The 22,207-nt window shown below is 44.9% G+C and overlaps 1 protein-coding gene across 1 annotated transcript in view; it reads left to right on the forward strand.

Moving 5' to 3' along the window:
• The first annotated feature begins 2,982 nt into the window (after nt 1-2,982).
• The window catches only part of VPS39 (VPS39 subunit of HOPS complex), a 36,357-nt gene continuing 17,132 nt past the window's right edge, over nt 2,983-22,207 (forward strand). Inside the window, exons 1-10 of the mRNA XM_090033354.1 lie at nt 2,983-3,204; nt 8,792-8,857; nt 10,717-10,781; nt 11,632-11,674; nt 12,817-12,911; nt 14,808-14,906; nt 15,835-15,927; nt 16,804-16,987; nt 17,943-18,063; nt 18,596-18,716. Of these exons, the coding sequence (XP_089889480.1) occupies nt 3,132-3,204; nt 8,792-8,857; nt 10,717-10,781; nt 11,632-11,674; nt 12,817-12,911; nt 14,808-14,906; nt 15,835-15,927; nt 16,804-16,987; nt 17,943-18,063; nt 18,596-18,716 (960 nt within the window). The 5' untranslated portion in view covers nt 2,983-3,131. The remainder of the gene's footprint in view (nt 3,205-8,791; nt 8,858-10,716; nt 10,782-11,631; nt 11,675-12,816; nt 12,912-14,807; nt 14,907-15,834; nt 15,928-16,803; nt 16,988-17,942; nt 18,064-18,595; nt 18,717-22,207) is intronic.

Raw genomic sequence — 22,207 nt, forward strand, 5'->3', positions numbered from 1 at the left:
TGATAGTAGAGATGTGTGGTTTGGGGTGTGTATTTTGCCCCATACTGCCAGCCCAACCTCAGCTCCTTATTCAGTGCTATATACACGGCACATAGGCCTGGGGACCTGCCATGTGGTACCATGCCATTCAACAACCAAGTTTTTGGTTGGGTAGCACCCTACCCAGGCTGCTTTAGGAGAATCCCCCAGTCACAGATATTTAGTTTGGGGTGACCTGAGGGGGAGTTTGCCTTATAATCCCAGCCCTACTCAGCTCCTTATTTAGGGCTGTGTATTTGATATGTGATATAATATTCCATTTTTATTAGCAAATATACATGTTTAATTAATTATGTCACTCTTCACCATGTGTAGGCTTGGCAGAATGCAATTTTTATTTTTTTTTAATAAATCTGACAGATACTGATGTTTATTATTAAGCATATATGTTGATTGTTTTAAATTAAATTTAACATAAAGATCTTCTGCCCCTGGGATGGCAAAAAGAGAGACAATGAAAAGGCCAAGAAAACACCAAAACATGTATCCTTTCTAGCTGGAGTCTTTCCCTCCATGTATCCGTCTCACCAGTAGGCTGCTTCATCTCTTTTTACACTCTCTCCTGAGTTCTCTGCAGCTGAGTTGTCCCACTCTGGTAATAGGCCTCCCTACTACTGCTTCCCCATACCCCTCCTCCACTGCTGCTTCTAGGCCAGCTGAAATACTCTCTCGCCCTGGGGTGGGAGATTTAAGTAGCCTGTTATCTCCCTCCAGTCAGCTTCCCTGCACCTGTGAACAAGCAGCTAACTGAAGAGTCATTAGGCCAGTCCCACTCCCTACCCCCTTCCCCCAGCTCCCAAGTGTGTGGGGCAGGGGGGGATATGTGTGGGGCATGGGGTGCCCCAAGCAGCCCCTTGCAGGCTGGAACTCTGTCAGCCTGCAAGAGAAAAGTCAAGGTTTCCCACATTTTCTCCTTTAAAGGAGAATCCATTTTTAAAGTTTGTTTGCAACCCTTCTTCCATACATTCTTAGGATCCATTTTCAGGTTGTGACCCATGGGTCGAGAAATGCTGCATTAGGCCGCTCACTGTTTTCCTCCTTGAAGACACTGGCCCGCTGTACTCTGGCCTGTGACTCTGTTCTGTTCTTCTCTGTTTTTGATTATTGATGATGGAAATATTTTTCCTTGGTCAGTGAGCAGGAGGTGAAATTGACGTTTATCAACATTTACTGATAAAAATAAAATCCTGCCAAGCCTAGCCATGTATCATTCATTGCGAACAACCTCTAGTTGAGGAAAGAGAAACCTTGGAAAAGGAACTGGGAATAGAGAACCGGGACCAAGGATCCAGTTTCAGCCCCATGCCTCCTTCCGCACTGGTTTCTTTGTATTTAACTGACCTTCTGTCTCTAAGGCTACGTCTAGATGAGTGCAGCCGTGTGATATGTGGCATCACAGACATGTCTGAGGCACCACATCCCGCATGTTCAATTGTTCTCTGTGCTGCAAGGGAGCAGCACAGAGTTTTTTTTGACCCCCTGGATATTTAGGGATCAAAAAAATCTGCAGAAGAAAAAAAAAGTGCGTCGTCCAAAGCTGGAGCCTGGGCAGCTGGAGCCACACTCCGCTGCCAGCCAGGCTTCACACAGCAGGATTGTTGCTGCTGCAGCCCTGGGAGGCCCCCAGGACTCCAGTTAAAGCTACTGGGGCTAGCACAGTGCTGGCCTCAGTTTCCCCTACCCCACCCAGGGTAACATGCCATGCGTCAAAGCACTCATGGCACAGGCATTCTCTAGGGATGACTAGTGGTGCCATACACATCTGGACTTGCCCTTAGTGGTTGTCCATATTACCATCAGCACCTCCCTCCCCCCTTGCTGTGCTTAAAGGTGGTTCCCTCTGGTTCACACAAAGCCACCCCAAAACAGACATAGTGCCGGTGAAGGGCAGCGTGCAGCTTTTGCAGAAGGGACAGTATGGGCTATAACATAAGAACTGCCATTTACTGGGTCAGATTATAGCTCTATCTTAGCCAGTCTCCTGTGTCACAAAACAGCAGAGAGTGGATGCTGAAAGGGAGTGAACTGGGAAGGACCAGGGTTTTGTCACTGCTCCCCTCTTGGTTGTATCCTCCAGCACTTAGGGTCTAGGAAGCTCTGAGTCGGAGGCTGTGCCCCTCACTCCCATGCTCAGTAGCTACCGATGCTCCTTCCCACCAAGAACGGTCCCAGCCCTTTTGGAACCTGGCTCCCGCTTCCACCACAACGGGGCGGCGAGGAGCTCTGCACTGCGTGACGCACCCTGCGAAACACAGCTTCCTCGGGTTAGTTTTAAATTTACTGCCTACGGATTTCATGGTGTGACCCCTTCACTCATCTTGGGGGAGTTAGTAAACGGGGCGCCCCCCCTCCTTTCTCTGCCTGTAACCCTGATCCTGTCCCCCTCAAGCCTCTCTTGTCTAAGCCGGGCAGCCCTAGCTGCTCTCCTTGCTTCTCAAGGGAGCCCCTCCATGCCCTTGGTCACAGACCTGCTCTGGTGCCAGTGTGCCCTGTGCAAAGGGCAGTGCTGCCAACTCATGATGCGTGGCATTGTTCTTCAAGTCTGCGCTTTGGGAAAAACTTAGCTTTCTTTTATTTATATATGTGTGAGTGTGTGTAATATATATATACACATATATAATGTGTATGTGTATACATGTGTGTATGTATACACATACATATACATGAAAGAGCTAAGATTTTCCCATTCCCGAAGCGAAGACTTTGAGATCAACGCCAAACACCATGAGCTGGTAGCACTGGAGAGGCGGCGACCAGGGGGCGCTGCCAGCAGGCCGCTGTGGGTGACTTACAAAGGCGCATCACGACACTTCCTGCTTCGCCCCAGTCGCTGCTAGCCGGCAGGTCCCAGCGCGCGGAAGGCGGGCTGCTCGCAGTGACGACACTCCTGGGCGGCCCCGTGAGGGCAGGGTGGGAGGGGCCTGGGCGCGGAAGCGGAGCCGGGGCGTGGGGGCCGTGGGGGCTGCCGGGAAGGGTCCGGCTGTGGCTGTTTGGGGGCCGCGCGCTCCCGCCGGCCCGCCCCGCCCCCCGGGGCTCCTGCTGGGAGCGGGCGCGGTCCCGTAGCCCCCGCCCCCGCGCCGTGGGCCGCCGCCATGCATGACGCTTTTGAGCCGGTGCCGATCCTGGAGAAGCTGCCGCTGCAGATCGACTGCCTGGCGGCCTGGGGTGAGCGCGGCGCGGCGCCGGTCCCCGAGCTCGGCCTGGGGGCACTTCCCCGCCTTGGAGCTGCGGGCGGGTCGGGACCAAGGGCAGCCTGCCCCGCCCCCTCCTCCTCCCCCCCCCGCCCCGCTCTGCACCTGAGGACCCCAGCAGTTCTGCCCCGGGAGCAGGCTGCTGGTTGTGGCCGTATGGGCAGACCGGGTTGTTTGGGTAAAGGTGGTATGTTTTATTAGATCAACTCCTGGGTCTCTTCTGGGAACAGAAGCTTGTGCCTAAGCCTCCCCCCAGGCCGTTTGAAGCCTTAAAGCAGGGCTGGGAGTGCTGTGCAGCCAGGCTGAACATGCGCCATGCAGCCCAGTGGGCCGCAGCGCCGGAGCAGAGGGTCTTCTAGTCAGCAGGGAGGTGGTTGCGACCATATCCGGTGTGGAGCTGAATCCTGAAATGCTTTGCTCCAGAACAAAGTTGCTCACCTCTTCATTGAAGTTATAGCTATGTTTTGTTTTGTTTTTATTTTGAAGAAAGGCAGTCCTGGAGATGAGGTCTAGTTCCAGTCTTATGACCCCTCTCCACAGTAGGGAGGCCGTACAAGAGTGTGACCTGCTTGTGGTTTTGGGAAGGGATGAATTTAATAGATTTCATAGACATTAGGGCTGGAAGGGACCTCAGGAGATCATCGAGTCCAGCCCCCTGCCCAAAGGGCAGGAAGTCAGCTGGGGTCATAGGATTCCAGCAAGATGAACACCTTCAAGAGTAAATTGGATGCTTAATGTAGGTGCTTGAACCACCTCCGCTGGCAGACTGTTCCAGACCTTGGGGGCTCAGACAGTAAAGAAATTCTTCCTTATGTCCAGCCTGAAATGGTCTTGCAGGAGTTTGTGACCGTTCGACCTTGTCATCCCTTGGGGCACTCTGGTGAACAAAAGTTCCCCCAGACCCTGGTGATCACCCTTGATAAATTTATAGGTGGCCATCAGATCACCCCTGAGCCTATGCTTTTCCAGGCTAAAGAGTCCCATGGCTCTCAGCCTGTCATCGTAAGATCTGTTTTCCTGACCTCTGATCATGCGCGTGGCTCTCCTCTGGACTCTCTCAAGCTTCTCCACATCCTTTTTGAATTGTGGAGCCCAAAACTGGACGCAGTACTCCAGCTGTGGCCTCACCAAGGCCGAGTACAAGGGGAGAATGACGTCCCGGGATTTGCTCGAGAAGCATCTATGGATGCAAGCCAGCGTTTTGGTGGCTTTACTAGCCGCAGCATCGCATTGCAGGCTCATGTTCATCTTGTGGTCAATGATGACCCCCAAGTCTTTTTCTTCTGTAGTGCTAACCAACGTAGCACTGCTGAGCCTATAAGGGTGCTGCAGGTTTTTCCTCCCAAGGTGGAGAACCTTGCATTTTTCAGTGTTAAACACCATGAGGTTCTCGTCTGCCCATTTGCTGAGCTTGTCCAGGTCAGTCTGGATCACCTGCCTGTCCTCTGGCGTGGATGCTTTGCCCCAAAGTTTGGTGTCATCGGAAAACTTGGCCAGTCCACTCCTGACTCCAATGTCTACATCGTTAATGAAGATGTTGAACAGTATGGGTCCCAGGACAGAGCCTTGAGGGACCCCACTGGTCACAGGGCACCACAATGAGTGACTGCCATCGATCACAACCTGGGTCCGACCATGAAGCCAATTTCCCAGCCAGTGGATCGTAGTGGAGCCAAGGCCACAACTGGCCAGTTTGGCCAAGAGGTGATCATGGGATACCAGATCAAAAGCTTTTTTGAAGTCAAGATATATGACATCAATCTCTTCTCCCTTGTCCAGGTGATAGGTCACCTGGTCATAGAAGGAAATGAGATTGGTCAAACAAGACCTACCCGCAACAAACCCATGCTGGGTATCCCTTAGAATGTTAGCCTGGGCCAGTCCCTCAAGGATGGCCTCCTTAATAAACTTTTCTAGGATCTTCCCCAGGATAGAAGTCAGGCTAATGGGCCTGTAGTTAGCCAGATCCACTCTCCTGCTCGCTAAAAGTTTCTGCTGTTATCAACTGGGGTTTCTAGCTGGGGGCCCATGGAAATGTAAAGCTTTCATAGATTTCCTGGAGGAGCTGCGCGCTGCTAACCTGCCAGTAGATTCCAGCCTGGCCAAAGCTCCTGAGAACAGCTGCAGCCTCTGCAAAAGTCTTGCTTTTAAATTCTACGTTTGGGGTATTGGCAAGTTAAATACTGTTTCAGTACAGCTAATGTAATCCCTTCAGATATGACAGTAGGCAAATGAGCCTTGTGGATGCGGAGGGGTATTTTTTTAAATACCTCAACTTGAAGTAGGGCTTTTGACACTGTTTCCCATGATGTTCTCAAAAGTAAGCTAAAGAAAATAACATCTACGTAAAACTACCATAGGGTGGGCGCACTGCTGAATGATCATGCCCTATAAGTAGCCAGCAGTGACTTGGTGTTGAATCAGGAAGAGGTATCAATATGTCACAACACCCCCCCACCCAGCGGTTTGTGCTGGAGGTGTTACTGTTTAATATCCTTCACTAGTGACTTGGGGGTGAAATTGAGCGTACACACTCCAAATGACATCAACTGGTTGGCTTTGCAACACTTTAGAGGATGAGATTATGGTTCAGAATGACTGTACTAAATTGGAAAACTTGTCCAAAATTAGATAAAGTGTGAAATAATGCCCTTAAGGAAGAATCAAATGCACATACATCGCATAGGGAATACCTGGCTGGGCTGCTGTACAGCAGAAAAGAGCCAAGGGTTGAACATGTATCAATAATGTCATATTGTTCCAAAAATGAGAAGCTGCTAAGAAGTGTTGTATGCAAGGTGTGAAATGATTCTTTTACCCTCTTCAGCACTGGTGAGGTCTCACCAGGAGCACTGTACCTGGTTTTGGGCACTATATTGAGAAGTGGATAAATTGTGGTAGACTGCAGGGGAAAGCAATTAGAAAGAATTAAAGGCATTGAAAATGTGATACGAGAGAGAATTTGTACTATTTATAAGTGACGATGGGGGAGAGGGATTTAAGAAGTCATCAAATACAAAAAAAAGTTGCTTATAAAGAGAATGAAGATTAGTTGCTCTTTGCATCCACTGGGGACTGAGCAAGAAGTAATGGATCTAAATTATAACAACTAAGATTAATGTCAGGAAGAACTGCCTGATGACAAAGTTGGCTAAGTACTGGACCATTTTGCTAAAAGAAGTGTAGTTACCTCTGTCAATGGAAGTCTTTTAAGAACAAGGTACGCAGGTGTTTGCTTGCATTGGCTCAAACAGGGATGATTCTGCCCTTGGCTGAGGATTTAATGTAGGTTAGTGGGAGCCAGCCTTTTTGGCAGGTGCCACAAATGAGCCCAGTGCCCTCTCAGAGTGCCACTCGTATCCCTTCCTCTGCCCAGTCAGCTGCTTTACTTTCTGTTCCCTGTCCTGTGCCCCTACCCAATTTGTGGGTCTGCTTTCTACTCCCTGCTCTGTGATGTTCTGTTTTCTGCTTTGTGCCCAAGTTTTCTACTGCTGGGCTGCTGTGTGCCACATAGACTGCCTGTGCTGCCTGTGGCACGTATGCTTGCTGCAGGTTGGCTGTCTCTGGACTCAAGATGACCTCTTGAGGTCTCTTCCAGTCCTGTTTTTCTATCATCTTATAATTGAATATTTCATGAAGTCTCATCTCAGATATGTTTGACAACTGTTTTCAAAGTTGAATTTTTCAACTGTAGAGTCTATATTTGTCTTCTGACTTTTTCTCCTTGTACCATCTGATATAGTGGTTAAACATCACCAAAATCTTCCTCTAGTGCTCAAAAAACACAGATGATGTGCATTGATATGAAGGATGCAGAGCTTTTGTGCTTTTACTTCATTATGAACAGGGATCTAGGTTTTCTGTTCATGACAGAAAAATGCAATAAAACTTGGATTTTTCTCATTTTGAGGAGAAAAACATGGGGAATGGTGGGTTTCCCCTTGCAGGCTGGCAGAGTTCCAGCTGGCAAGGGGTTGGGGGAAGCAGAAAGAGGGTGATCACCATGTGCATGTGTGCATGTTTACATGCACGTGACTGCCAGGCAGCCTGAAGAGCAGCTCCCCATGGGTAAGTCTGGTGAGGGGAGGCCTGGGAGCTGGGCAGGGCTAGGTGTGCTGGCCAGCCTGGGCAGTGCATGGAGCTTGGGATCCAGGGCTGAAATGCATGACTGCAGGGTCCTGGCCAGGGAGTGGGATGGAGCCATGGGTGACTCATTTGTAGGGGAGAGGAAGGGGGCTGGCTTCCTGCTACTGCGTGCACTCCCAGATGGGGCACATGCCCACAGATTTGTGTGAGGGGCAGGGGCGGGTGCAGGCTGCCTGCTGTGGGCTTGGGGCTCCCTGGCCTGCTGCCCTCCTCCTGGGGCTTCTGCAGTCCAGTGGGTGGGACCTGGTGTGGTAGGGCAGAGCAGGGTGAGGAAGCTTGATGCTGTTGCTGTGAATCCCGCACCACCGTGGCAGAGCGCTCCCTGCCTGCCGGGTAGCAGTGTGGGTGGCAGTGTTGAGTTGTGCTCTTTGCTGCTGCTGGGTGGGCAGGGGGCGCCTTGCCAGGGTGACATGGAGCTCCCAGTGATGATATTGAGCTTCCCAGCTCCGTTTTGTCCTGCTGCTCTGAATCCTGTCCGCTGGGCTTCCGAGGTCCTGTGGTAGGGACGCAGGGTGAGGACCCTGAGCCTGTAGTGGGCAGCCTGCATCCACACCCCCACAGGCTCCGCTCCACCAGTACTGCTCATAGGGGAGGGGTGGAGATGGGCTCTGCGCTCTGCTCCTGCTGCCTCCCACAAGCAGCAGCTGGGGCTGGAGTGCTGCTGCAGGGGGCTTCAGGCCCATAGACCTGGCAGCTGGGGCCCCCCTTTGGCAGGGCTGGAGGACCTGGGGGGCAGTGGGTGGGGAGTGAGGGGCACCAACAGGGTTCAGGGGGGCTGTGGGTGAGGGGCAATGGCATGGGCAGGGCACTGGCATATCAGGGTTGCTTAGCCCTGCAAAGCAGTGAGGGGGGACAGCTGGAGTTGGACCTCTGTCCTGGTGAGCGAAGGGGGCAGGGGGAGCTCTGATTTTCCATGATGATAAGCCCCAAATTAAATGCCAGAATTCATGGGTATTTAGAATTTATTTTATTATAGTGACACTGGTAGGTTTCCACATTGTTTTAAAATTGTAAATATATCTATAAAAATTGTGTTCAACTGATACCTAGCTATAGATATTAGTGGTGGTATATTTTAAGGATTTTGGAGGTTTTAATAGAAAATCTGCATTTTTATCAGAGAATTTGCAATTTTTAAACAGCAAGAAGAAGGATCCTTGATTATGAGTACGTGGCTATCTATATCATGACCATATTTTCATACTTGCTTCCTGATTCTTGGAAATGTTTCTCACAATGAAATTTACTACATATTTCCACACTTCTACGCAAAAATATTTGAAGAGCCATGCACAGTTACCTGAATAGAATCAGGACTGTTATATTTTTTCACCTTTGACAAAGGGCTTCAGCTTTATAATCAAACAAACTTGTCTTATCCCACTGTCAGTGATAAGATTTTTCTTCTCTTGTAGAGGAATGGCTTCTTGTTGGCACCAAGCAAGGGCATCTCCTTCTTTATAGGATCAGAAAGGATATAGGTGAGTAAGTAACAAAATAACATAGTGCAGTTTTTCTTCTTAAACACTTGGTTTTATTATGCTGCTGTCTTATTCTTTGTGCATTAGTATTAACTGATAGAAGCATAATGAATAGGTGTGTGACTGTACTGTAACAGAAATGTAAAAGGAAGAGATATCTTCTTCAGCTTCATGTTTACTTCAGAAATGACCCTTTCTCAGAATTTCTCCCAGTATTATATCATCTAATACTTGAGCTATAATGCCTTTCCCCATATTTGAATTTACAGTAAATTAGTGTAATATGTACATAAATACAATACCCACCTGTGCATAGCTGAAACAGAGTCTATGTAGTCTGTTAATTATTTGTAGTCAGATCCAATACATTTTCCATGTTATGAATGGATTAGATTGGCAAAGTAGGAAAGGGACAACAGAATTAAAGGAAGGTCTGCTAATTTCATCAGTATTTGTCAAATGCTAACAGTTCAGAATCATACTGCTGGACACTAAGTAAGAACTTCATTTTCTGTCTTTTGGGGAATTGGTAAATGATGGCTTTAGTCTCATAATTCTCAATGAGGATGCTGTTCTGCAGGTGCTATTGCCATGACTGCCAGATTTGTGTACAGGGCTCTGATGTGCATGAGCTCCTCCTGCATTAGGGTTCTTCAATAACCTAAAGCAGGCAGGACAGCTGGCTCCAGCTGCAACTCTTTCTGGTCTTGCCCACCTTTCTCCCTACTGCTGCTCCTACTCCCAGAAACTGAGGGTCATGGAACAAATAATTCCATCTGTTGTGTGCCTGTCTGTTTCAGGGACATGAGATGACAGGTCAGATGGCAGCACAAGCAACTCTTGTGCCTGCACTAGGCTTACTGGAGGACCCTAATGCTGTAGGACCATGAGTACAGGCCACAGCCCTTCCCAGTCTAGCTGTGCAGCAGTTGCACAGGGCAGTTTCCCTGGTAGCAGCAGCGCCTGGCTGAGAACCACTGAAAATTGCCCTGAAAAAATTTGAGAACTACTGCCTTAGTTTGTTCAGGATGTTTAATCAGATGTAATAATCGCTTCTCGGCCTCTTGAAGGCTCAGATCGAGCGAAAACATTTACTCAAATTTAACAGCTACATTTCACATTATCTACTAATTACATGGCAGTGTTCAGAGTTAAACACTTCAGCCTAGTCCCGTTTTGCTTTGCAAAGGAATGAACAAAAGGGCTTGGGATGTCTACTGTCAGCTCTTAGAAGGATACTGCTTCTTTATAGTCAGTTGGATGTCTAATTCTGAATTCAGGTTGCTCTGCCCATGCTATAGGCAGTCTGGTCCAATCACATTGTGCTAGATGCAAGTTGCTAGTGCTTGTCTGACTTGGTAAATTTCTCCCCCTTTTTTGCATCAATACCAGGAGAGATAATGTCATCAGAAAGTGGCTGTAAGTTTTTATCCATAAAACTCCTTTTAAACCCTTTTAGTGAAGTGTTTTATTCTTTGTCCTTTTTTGCAGTCATGTGTCCCCTAGAGATTTGAGTTGCTGGTAGTTGGTGTGGATAAAAAGTGCTTGATGGTTGTTTTCATATCTTGGGATTTTAAAATAGTAAATTTTATCATGATTTGAGTATAAAGGACAATGATTTTGCTAATCATGGGATATTCAGGCATTTTGACTACACTCAGACTTAATTACCTGGATATATATGAAACTCTTAGATCTCCTAAAGTGTTAAATAAAAGAAAGGCACATACTTCTTTAGTAATTTTTATGATATTAGTTGTCTAGTTTGGTCATTACTAAAACTTTATGAGATTGATGTATTACTTTGTAAACTCTTGCACTAAAAGGGCATGTATGATTTTGCTTGATCTTCTTGGTAGGTTGCAACAGGTTTGAAGTGACACTAGAGAAGTCCAACAAGAACTTCTCAAAAAGAATTCAACAGGTATGAAACGGCAGTTCTTGGCACTGGGAGGGACATTTCCAGTGTTTTCAGCTGAGAGGGTTTGAAGTGAAATATGCTCATCTGAAATCCCTTGAGGGCTTTTTTTAATAATAAAAAGATGCTCGGAGTGGCAGAGAGAGGACCAGCCGTGAGCTTGCTCAGCCTTTTCCTACAGTATGAGAGTTTGAGCTCTTGGTTAGCTGGGAGTTGGCAAAGCCAGGAGCCTTTTCAACTGCTAGTAAAGCATTGTGATGGCTAACCAATCATTCGGTCACTTTCATGCAGTTGCAAAATAATAATGTGCTGCTGGTATGGATAAAAGCACTAGCAGTTGAGAACCATGAATAAAAGATACAATGAAAGTATGCATGTTGTTCCTCCCAGTACAGGCTAGTATAGAAGTAGTAGTTATGTACTTTTTATGATTATTTAAAATTTTCATAGTTGTTAGCATACTGCTTATATCACTACAGAGAACACTACCTTTTTGTTGCAAATGATCTTGTAGTTTTGTGCATCCTTCTGTTGGTAAGATACTAAAATATGATTGACCCCTGTCATAGGGATCCATGAGCTTCCTTAACAGGGTGGGTTATAAACACTAGTCTTCTGGTGCTTCTTGGGTATAGGTGAAGGGTTGCACAGGAGATATAGGAATATTCCATAAAAAAAATCTGCAGCCTCGTCTCTATTGATTTAGCCTTAAAAAAGAACGAATATCAAACAATTTGCCTAGATTAATTAAATCTTTTCAAGGCCAGTGGAGCAGGGGGTATGCATGTGTATGTGTGCGTGAGTCCATGTGCGTTTGGCTTGTAAAGGAGTTGCTTTAACAGATTCTGTCTTTCAGATTCATGTTGTTTCCCAATTTAAAATTCTCATCAGTTTGTTAGGTAAGTGAAGAAAATGTTAATACTATGTGAATTGTGTGTGTGTGTAGTTACTTGGCCAAGCATGGCCTTCTTAGTCCCTTGTATATAAATCCAGCATTGTGTTTGTAAGAAAACAGTGAAAAAAATCACACTTGAATCAGCCTTGGCACATGCATAAAACTGTCTTCCACCCTCCTGGGCTAGTGGGTTCCCTTCTGCACCCCTGTATTATGGTCTCATTGTTGAAAAGCCATTGATTCTGGCATTCAGGCCTCTGACTTGGCATGGGGAGCATTGTGCAGCATAGGTTAAAAGGCAGCTTTGCTGTTTGTTAAGCAGCCAAAGATACTTGGGGAAACAGCACTGACAGTCGGGTAACTTATGCACGACTGATTCTTCTTAGTGCTGTATGTGAAGGTTCATTGATTTTTTGACTTCAAAACTGAACAATCCATTTTTACAGTACCTTTGTCCAAAATACTCTGTGGTGGGGGGAACTTGCTCTCAACTTGTAATGCCAGTGTGGATTGATAGGCAGATGCTGACTTGGTTTACCACCATGAGAAAGCTCTAAGTTTGCTTGGCATTATTATGCTTATTTAACCCTATTATCTTCCTGTGTCTTTTTTTACTTATGTTGCAACTCCCTTCTTTATGATCTCCAAGCCCCAGCTCTCCAGACCTCAGCATGTGTAGAATGCTGCTGCCTGCGTCCTCGTGCGTACAAAATCTTGGCCATAACACACCCAACCTTTGAGTTTTCACTGTCTGCTAACTTTGAGCTAGTTCAAAATGACTTGCGTTTATAAGAGTTTCTGTCATGAGCACGTCTGATTTGCACTGCCATCCTGTTCCCCTCCCACTTTCTTTGTCTAATTAGCACTTGTTTTCAGCTCCTTCACGCAATCCTGTCACAAGTGGTGCAAGAGTCTTCTCTTCAGCAGCTGAGCTTATGCAATCAGGTGGCCATCTTGTATTTGTGCCTCACTTTTTTTTCAGATTGCCTGAAAAATGTCCCCTTCTATCCTGCAATCCTTAGTTTTGCTAGCGAGTTCTCATTTGCTTTGTAAAGCTGTTTATTTATATTTGTAATGTCTTCTGTAATAGTTTGTGTGAAATAGAAATGAACTTAGTTAAAATATTTTTGCTTCTGTTTAAAACAGAAAATAACATTTATGTCCATGACCTGTTGACGTTTCAACAAATCACTGCAGTCTCTAAGGCAAAAGGTGCATCCCTCTTCACTTGTGACCTACAGGTAAATGCAGGCAGCTACTGTTACAGATGTTTGGTCAGCTTTGTAATGAGGACTATCTTTCATGTTGCTTGGAGGATTTTGCATGTGAAAGTAAAATGAGCCGTGCTGTATTTTATATTCTGTGAACATTTTTTCCATGACAGATATTCAGGGTTAGGCATTTCTGAAAATCAGGCTTCCTGTCCATGTGCCCAACAAGGGATATAAGAGCCATAGGCAATAGGTTTTAAAATGTGACCCTGGCCGCCTCTTGTACTTCATAACAGTACAATTCTAAAAATTAAATTTATATTATCGTGGGATGAAAATATTAAAGATTTTTTTGTTTTATTTGAGAGCTTTCTTCAGTTCCCCATTCTGACTTGTGTAGTGTTTAATCAGGGAATGGAACTTCCATTCAGTCTATTCTCTGAATTTTCCTGCCACAAGTTTTTTCTCAAAACTGTTCACCCAGTAAGCCTCCAGGAATTGGTTGATGACAGATCAAGCCTGTACAGTGTTCCATAAGGATAAGGTTCTTCATCTGTACACCTACAGCCTTCTCAAAAGTGCTCTTTTTTCCCCCCTAAGTTAGTTCATCACTTTACCTGTGTAATTTCTGTCCACCCTCCTCATCCCAGGCAGAAGAGACTGAAGTTGGTATTCTGTAGTGTGCAGATTTACTGTACATAGGGATCTTGGCCTCTGTAATTAGGCAAGCATAAATATTTTCTGGTATTTAACGCCTAGGTTTAAATATAACACCCGATCTCATAAAAAATATAAGCTTTTGTAAAGTTCGTTATTAGTGTTTGTTTTTCCAGGTGAATGTTGAACCCGCTGGAACTTGATGCCTCCTGTCAAAAAGCTTTTCTAACTATTAAACACATTATTTTTTGTCATTGATATGGTTATCACCCTTTCTTTGTATCACGCCATTTTTGCCCCCTTCCTTCCCCATAAATCAGCTTGTCCTTGCTTTCAAGGTTCTGGCTAATGCTGGTGTTTTCTGTTTATCTGTCCTTGTCTCTGTGCTGCAGTCCTTCCCAGTCAGTATTATCTTCAGTCTGCTGTCTGCTTCCTTGCATGTGGAACTGCTTTTCAGAACTGATTAGGATTGCTGCTTGCCCTCCCCTTCTCTCCCATCATACTCTACATTGATGCCATTAATAAATTAATCATTTAATGGTGGAAGGTTGTTTTGGGGCAGTAAGCCATCACCAGAATTCTGTATTTCCCTTGTCTTATTGGTTGAAGGGTCTTTGGGACTTGGAATTGCCTGCCTTTGTAAAAATACTGTGTGGGGGCTACAGGGGAAAAATAGTGGAAGTAAATGGTGGGATAGGGGCCAAAGGAAAGTGATATTTTTCACGAGCTGTTCAAATGTAGCGTCAATCATTTGGGTAATTTGAATAACTTGGGTCACGACTGAGTAATTGATCTGAAAGTTGGCTGGACTACAGGAAGAGGATTGGTAAATCTTTTCTAGGACGTGGTGCAGTTACATACATTGCAGAGTTGACCACTAGAATTGACAGTTCATTTTGGCCAAAGGTTTGTGTACAGTCTGTGCTCAGTCTATTTATATAACAGGTGGTCTCAAAATAAGGTCTGTAAAGAATAGCAAGTGGGGGAACCTTGTGATGCTGGTATTCAATGTTTCTGGTCTGCGGACAGAATTCAGCATGGTTGTCTGTGTGCATTTCTTAATATTAAAGCTCTTTAGAGGAGAAAAGCATCTGCAGTGCTGTCTAGGAAGTATGAAGGTTTGCTTAGTTGCTCAGTTGCTGTTTCACTCTTCAGTTTGCCAGTTGTGATCTCAGTTGAGGACTATGGTCCTGTTGTTTTCATCCTTGTTTTTTTTACCACTACTGATTCACGTTGGGCTGGGTTTTTTTTTGTTTTTTTTTTTTACAGCACTCTGATACAGGGGAGGAGGTGCTGAGAATGTGTGTAGCAGTACGAAAGAAACTACAGCTTTATTTCTGGAAGGACAGGGAATTCCATGAATTACAGGTGAGATTGTGATGGGGGTAACTGTAGAAGAGTGAGTCCTTGATAGAAAATGTCTTTAATATTTGCTATATAATCCCTGGTACAATTCGCAATGAGTACTGTCTTAAGCTTCTGAATAGCTTAACTACCACTGGTGCTAACTTAATGAAGAAGAAGTAACTAAAAGTGAAAGGGCATAATTGGAAACAGTAGATACAAGAATCAAAAGGCTGACTCTGCTCTTGAAAGTCATTAGTAGTGGTATAAAGGCAAAATGTGCCTGTACTGCTTCTTGTCCTGTAGTTCTGTTGGTCCAGGAAAATTCTTCTAGAAAGTCACATTTGAGCTATAAGCATGCCTTGCTGCCAGGCAAGGTAATTAGCATTCTGGCAGTCTAGCTGGATGGGGTTCCCTTGAGCAGCCAAGGTTGGGAGCGATGCTAAAGAAGATCTCAGTGGGTAAATGGATTTAACTCTGCCACTTTCTGGTTTAAACATTATGTTAGAATTATTTGGTGTGTCTGTGTATATGTATATATCTCAAAGTACATCACATCTAAGAATGATAGGACAATGGAACAAGCTACTCTAGGAAGCTTGAAAACTCCCAGTGATTTTGCATAGAGGCTTGACAGGCATTTGTCTGGGATGTTTTAGGATCAGCACATCCCACAGCCTCAGGTGGCTGGGGTAGATGACCCTCAGAGCCCCTTCCAAGTTCCCCTGAGATTCTGTGATGTAATGTTTGTGTACACCTTACTGTGTGTAGGACTGGAGTCTTAAAGGAGTCTCTTCCTACTGAGTAAGAGAAAAGAAAAGGTTATATACCTAATGCTAAAGTAGTCAAATGTGAAATATTAAACTTTCTGACCACAAATTTTAAAACACAACGGAAAAGCTCATTAGGTCCTGAAGCAGCCAATATAATTTGTTTTCTGTTTACCTTTCAGGGGGACTTCAGTGTACCAGACGTACCCAAGTCTATGGCATGGTGTGAAAACTCTATTTGTGTGGGCTTCAAGAGAGATTATTATCTGATAAGGGTAAGAACAGGAATTAGAACAGAATATGTGAGGTGATAGTAATCACTTTAAGGAAAGTACACTGACCTGTGTCAGGGAGGTGTGTGATCTTATGGTAAACAAGAATTGAAACCTGCACTGTTTGACTTGCTTTGAATGTTTTTTGAGGAAGGAAGTTTTTAAGTTGCATTCCTCTAAACTGCTCCTCTATCAGAAAATGAGAATGTTTTTACTGTTGCAAGTAACACTGAAGATTACTGTGACTGAACTGTAGATGAAACACATTTTGGTTGGGCAGCAGTTGGTCTAAATCTGGTGTGTGTAAATTGCCAGCTTGCGTTGGAAATACCTTTTGTGATGGTAACCCAGAAAGCCTTTTCAGCAGTGTGTTTTAAAATTGTGATGGTGTTTGGGGAACTACAGTAAAGGCACCAAAATTATTTTAGTCCTTAAATCAAAATTGTAGTTTCAATTTGACAGTCTCTTTTAAGTATCTAAATTTGTGACTTAACTCAGGCTTAATTTGTGTGTTAGAGGGGAGGCCAAGTAAAAATCTTGTTACTTTAAAGTAGAATGTCTTTAGATGTTTGATATCAGTACTGTTGTACTATATAGACATCAGACTGCAGTCTATATAAGAAAAACATCGGCTGCTGACAGTATTGATAGGGGCAGGCTTCTTCATAGTAAGAAGAAAAAAACTTTATAAATGGAGTGCTCATAAGTAAGATTTTTTTGAGGCATAAGAAATGTCATAGTAACTTTCAAAATGATCTTTGTGTCTTATTAATGACAATACTAAGACTTTGATTTTTTTTTGTCTGTTTACTTTATCTAGAATTGGGAGTTCAAGCCCATTCCATAGGATTCGTTATTTGCTTTCTTTTCTTCTAACAGGTGGATGGAAAAGGATCTATCAAAGAACTGTTCCCAACAGGGAAGCAGCTTGAGCCACTGGTTGCCCCTTTAGCAGACAGAAAAGTTGCAGTTGGCCAAGATGATCTAACAGTAGTTCTTAATGAAGAAGGGGTCTGTACCCAGAAATGTGCCTTGAATTGGACAGATATTCCCATAGCTATGGGTGAGGACTTAGCAGCAATTTCTTTTCTTTCCTTATCAGACATTCAACGGTGACTGGTTTTTAGTCACTTAAGTTTTTGGCCCTTATGAATGGAACCAAACTAAACTTTTACTATTTTAGGCTGCTTGTAGCTGTTAGACACAAACAAACAACCCCCCCACCCCAAAACAAAATGGTAATTTACTTTAAACTTGGCCTGCTCCCGCACAGAGCCCAGCACAAGCCCAGAAGTGGCAGTGTGCTAGTTGGATCTGGCTCATCCAATGTTTGTATAGATCGGGCACTTTAGCAGGGCTTTTTTGGTGCTTTTATCATAGCTGATTGAATTGATAAAAGTGCCAAAAAGCCCCACTGAAGCACCTAATGGACACAGGTGCTGCAGAGCCAGGTCAAGGTTACACTTTGCTGCTTCTGTTAAAGCACATTTTTTTAACATCTGCAGGCAACCTTAATGTATAAAATTTTTGTTTTTAACTTGCAACATCTCTTATTAAGAACATCTGAGCACTCAGTAGGGTACCTCACTTGTGTCTGTCTTGAGCAGAGTTGTATGCATTGTATTTCTATTTCTTCTGTTTGCTCTCAATTTTGTTTTGCTTCCATTTCCTTAATGGTAAAATGGAGATAATCCCCCTTTGCAAAGTTGTTTGAAATTCACATGTGAAAGGCAGAATGTAAGTGCCAGGTGTTCCTGGAAGTAAAACCTTGCTGAGGCTTTTGTGAGCCTTTGAGTGTCATGTAGGTGGGTGAAGTGTCATGGGGTGGGTGAAGAGAGAAACACCTGTAATCTACCAACAAATTATTTTAATTTCAAGTGTCATTCTCTGTCATGTATTAAGAGGGAGGTAAAAGGCGCAGTTTACTAGAAACTTGATAAAAAGTTATTCTATGAGTCATAGCCTGTTACAGCATATACTGGAGAAATATCAGTCTGCTTGTTTAATCTCCCAAATAGAACATCAGCCTCCGTACATCATTGCAGTGCTGCCAAGATATGTAGAGATCCGTACCTTTGAACCACGGCTGCTGGTGCAGAGTATCGAACTGCAGAGACCACGCTTCATCACCTCTGGAGGGTAAGAGAGCATTTCCTTTTTTCAGTCTATTCATATCCCTTGTCTCTTTCCTCTTTGACAATTTCTGTGAACTGTTCCCTGCCAAACTGGAACTAAAATAATGTTAGGAGTACTGTCATCACTGTCTCTCTAGATTTGTAGTCAGACTTGATGACTTTTGGTTAACAACCCTAATAATCAGCCCTCCCCAAAAAAGCTGTGGTGCATTTACAGTTACTGGGTAGGTGGTGATACTATTTTCTTCCATTCTCTTGCATTCTATAGACTATACTAGTATGTTTTTACAGTGCTTTTTCCTTCTGCTGCTGTTTGACACCAAGCATTTGCTTCCTCATTTCTCAGTGTTAAACTCTTTTTGATTTAGTTTACCCTGGTAATTTTTTGTGTACAGTATATTTGCCCTCCACTTGGTCAAAGGTGAGCACTGACAAGGTCGTACCAAACCTGTTCTGCGAAACTCTCTACTGGGATACTACTCATGCTTAACTGGTGCATCTTGATAACTGGCCTCTTCTTCCTCTTCTGTTTGTAGTACGAATATTGTATACGTGGCCAGCAATCACTTTGTTTGGCGTCTTATTCCAGTCTCTATTGCAACCCAGATACAACAGCTTTTACAAGACAAGCAATTTGAACTGGCTCTACAATTGGCAGTAAGTACCTATTCTCAAGGAGGTGAGATGAAATGCAGTGTATTTCTGTTTCTTGGTATAGAAGCATACAGCAGAATCTCTTTAATGTTTTGATTGGTATTGGTGCTACCAACTGCTACTGCTATCCTGATATCTAACCTCCCTATTGTGGGCCTTGCACAAACTGTTTTCTCTTGGCTAATTCTTTAGCTATATTGCAACTCCTGGGCTCTTGGCTGTAGTTCTTTTGTTGCCAGTTCTCTGGTTTTATAGACTGGGGTTCTATATCTTCCTATGGATGTTGTCTATGATGATGATTTTTTTCCCCTAGACCTTTATAAAGAATATGCTATTTTCTCGGTAGACTTTTGGTCAATCAGGACTTCCAAACCTTATACTCAAACCATTTTAGTGGCTCTTTAGATAACCATGATTATTCTGAGCAGTTGTGTAGGTCACCAGTCCATCCATTGAAAATGCCATAGACTCCTTAAGATGCCATGGCCTGTATGGGTGCCAAGGCTATCAACTTCATCCTTGCTTCACTAAAACAAAGCAGGACAGGGTGCTCTGACATACAACTAAAGCAGGGTTTCTCAACCTTCAGTCCGTGGCCTGGATCTAGCCCCAGCACTGTCATCCAGCTTGTGGGGTTCCCCACAGGCTCTAGAAACTTGTAGGCCTGGGTGGCCCCTGAAACCCAATCTTGATGCATGGGAGGCAGCGCCTGGTCCCAGCACCCAATTTAGCTCACAGGCGGGCCCCATGCCACTCATTTGGCCTGCAGGTTCAAAATATTGAGCACTATTAAATTAAAATTAGTAAAAAAACCCCCAAAACAACCCTCCCCCCCGCCCCAAAAAACCCCCAACCCCCTGCACCCTCCCCCACTGTATAGTGTATGTATAGAAGACTAGAGGTTGCTCCCTCTTTTTTGTGTAACTCTAAACCCAGTGAATTTTTAAATTCTTTTTGATTTATTCTTCTAAGAGAGTTCAGAGGTCCTTTTAGAGGTCCTAGGTAACATATTTTCCAACATTTCATGGCTAAGGTAAAACTATGCCAAACTGGCTACTTCTTCTGAGGCTACATTCCTCAATATTTCTCTTGAAATACCTGATCTGAGTAGACAGAGAACCTGGTCCATCTGCCTACAGATCTAGATGACTTGGTGTACTGCTTACAGCAGTGGTGCCCAACCTTTTGGTTTTGTGGGCTAGATGAGTGGTGCCAGGCTGGATCTGGTATGTGGGCATGTGGCACTGGTCCAGCTGGGTCTGATCCTAGTGTGCGGAAGTAGCCTGGCACTAATTGCCACTGCTTCCCTGCTGTCAAATTTCTGGACTCTATGGGACACTGCAGGTCAGATGACATTAGTTCTGTGGAACAGATTTGGCCCACAGGCCAGGGGTTGAGCACCCCTGCTTTTGAGCCTTTAAATCAAGGCTGGTGTAATGGCAGGGAAATGGGACAACTCCCTTTAATGTTGTGGTGTAGAAAAAAAGTATACCCTCATTTGCCTTACATTGTTGCAGTGTCTAGAATAAAGTGTCAAACTTAACTCTTTGGGGAAGCAAATTCAGTTTACAATTACAATTCTTGGGCCAGGGTATAAAAACAGGATTTACATACTCCCTGCTTCCTGTTGGCTTTTCTGAATGGCAAATGCAGCATTTCATAGAGAAAGATAGGAAACGGGCCTTTAAGTTATCACTCAACTACTTAGTTATGTTCAGTAATGTCTTGTTGTAGTTAGTTTTGCACAGGGATGTTGCCTCATGCCCATTTTGCTGCTTCTGCCCTTTTCTGTGCAAGAGAGCCTCATTCTTTTTCCCTTTCTCTGCATTCCTTTCCTTGCAGCAACTTAAGCTCTTCCCTATGTTAGTGGACTTTTCTACCATCTCTTATCCTGCTTCGATGCAAAAACAAGCAACCAACTAGTTAGTGCTTATACTTAAGCCACATGCAGATGTTCCATTTCTACCCGGAGAATTACCATTTTCCCTGTTGAAACCAAAAGTGTGCAGACATTCAAGCTTTTTCTCCCAGAACAACAATGGCTACCCCAAGAAAAAAAGAACCCAGGAGCAACTAGATTTACAGTGCTCCTGGGAGACTAGATGTCTGCGCCCTTTCCTCAGGCTTGACTTCTCCTGGGGACCAGGCATGGGAGCCAAAGGAGCGGCTCCTGTGCCTTCTTGAGAGCTTGGTCAACCCAGTTGGAGACCAGTGCAGAGAGAAGCGGGGGCAGCTGCTCCTCTGCCTCCCCCAACCCTCCCTTCCCATAAACTGAAGGGAAATTGGGGGAAAGAAGGAGCAGTCCCAGCTGCTCCCTGTCTGCTTTTTACACACACATTCCCAGCATGAGAAGTAGACGAGAGCTTTGTTATGTCACTCCCCCAGCTCAGTTCCTGGGTAGTGGGAACAGAGCGCAGGGATCGTGGCCCCCTGACCTGCCTCCTACTCAGCTGAGTGGCTGAGGGGGGTCAAGCCAGGTCTGTGCTGGGTTCACTTTGCCTTGCCCTGCTGTTCAGTTGAGCAGCCCGGTTGACAATTTGAAAAACTGGAAGGCACAGGAGCCTGGTATGCTGAAGCCTTCCCAGGTCTGCCTCCCAGCCCTGCCAGTTTCCACTTGCTGCCCAGCTGACTGGGAGCAGTGCAGGGCAAGGCAGGCTGCTGTGGGAGCCTTGCTGCCTGGAAAAATTACCCTGCCTAGGCCCACATTGCTTGGGGTCAGCCTGTCTGCAGTGCCATGCCCCTGCAGCAAAGCTCATGGAACCTTGTCTTGCTTAGGATTATAGGTGGTTTTGTGTGGCTTTCCAACTTCTGGGCTATTTTGTACCAGAAGAAATTTCTTCTGATTAAAAAACAAACATCCTGTATGCAACTTAACTTCACTAGGCATCATAGCATAGGCAGAAAGATTCTAAATCCTGAGCCACTGTTTCAGGTTGTCTGCAGATCAGGGTAGATAACAGCATATCTATTATCTAGATTGCTACAGTAACCTTCCAGATGCAGTTTTGGCTCCAAACTTGGTTGCCATTTTAAATAAGTGATGTGGAAATGCCTTATGGGCAATAAATCCATCAGTCCATTTGACGTGTTTGGCCTTCAGGCTTTAACTAGGTTAGGGCCCCACTGTGGTAAGCATGATATAAACACAGGCAGTGGCAGTCCTTGCCTCAGCAAATGGACAGCCTTTGACTGTGTCTGTCTCTCCTTAAGCATGCATGGAGGGAAGGTTATTTATTCAGACACTGAGGGGGGAAGGCAGTGCTCTGGCCACTATCATAAGGTTTTGATCTTGGGTGCTTTTGAAGTGTTTGTCACTAGCTCTAATGTGATTGAATGTCTTTCTCTTCCTCAATCACTTGCCCCTTTGGGTATTTTGCATCAAGCTACTACTAGTTCTGCCTATCCTCAGCTAGCATTTTTGTTTCAGAGACTGAGAAAGACTTGGGAAAATCCCAGGCTGGTTTCACTGAAATTTAAACTTCAAGACCTGTCAG

This window comes from Crocodylus siamensis, chromosome 2, assembly GCF_052110815.1.
Source record: "Crocodylus siamensis isolate JL-2025a chromosome 2, ASM5211081v1, whole genome shotgun sequence".
Classification (NCBI taxonomy): domain Eukaryota; kingdom Metazoa; phylum Chordata; order Crocodylia; family Crocodylidae; genus Crocodylus; species Crocodylus siamensis.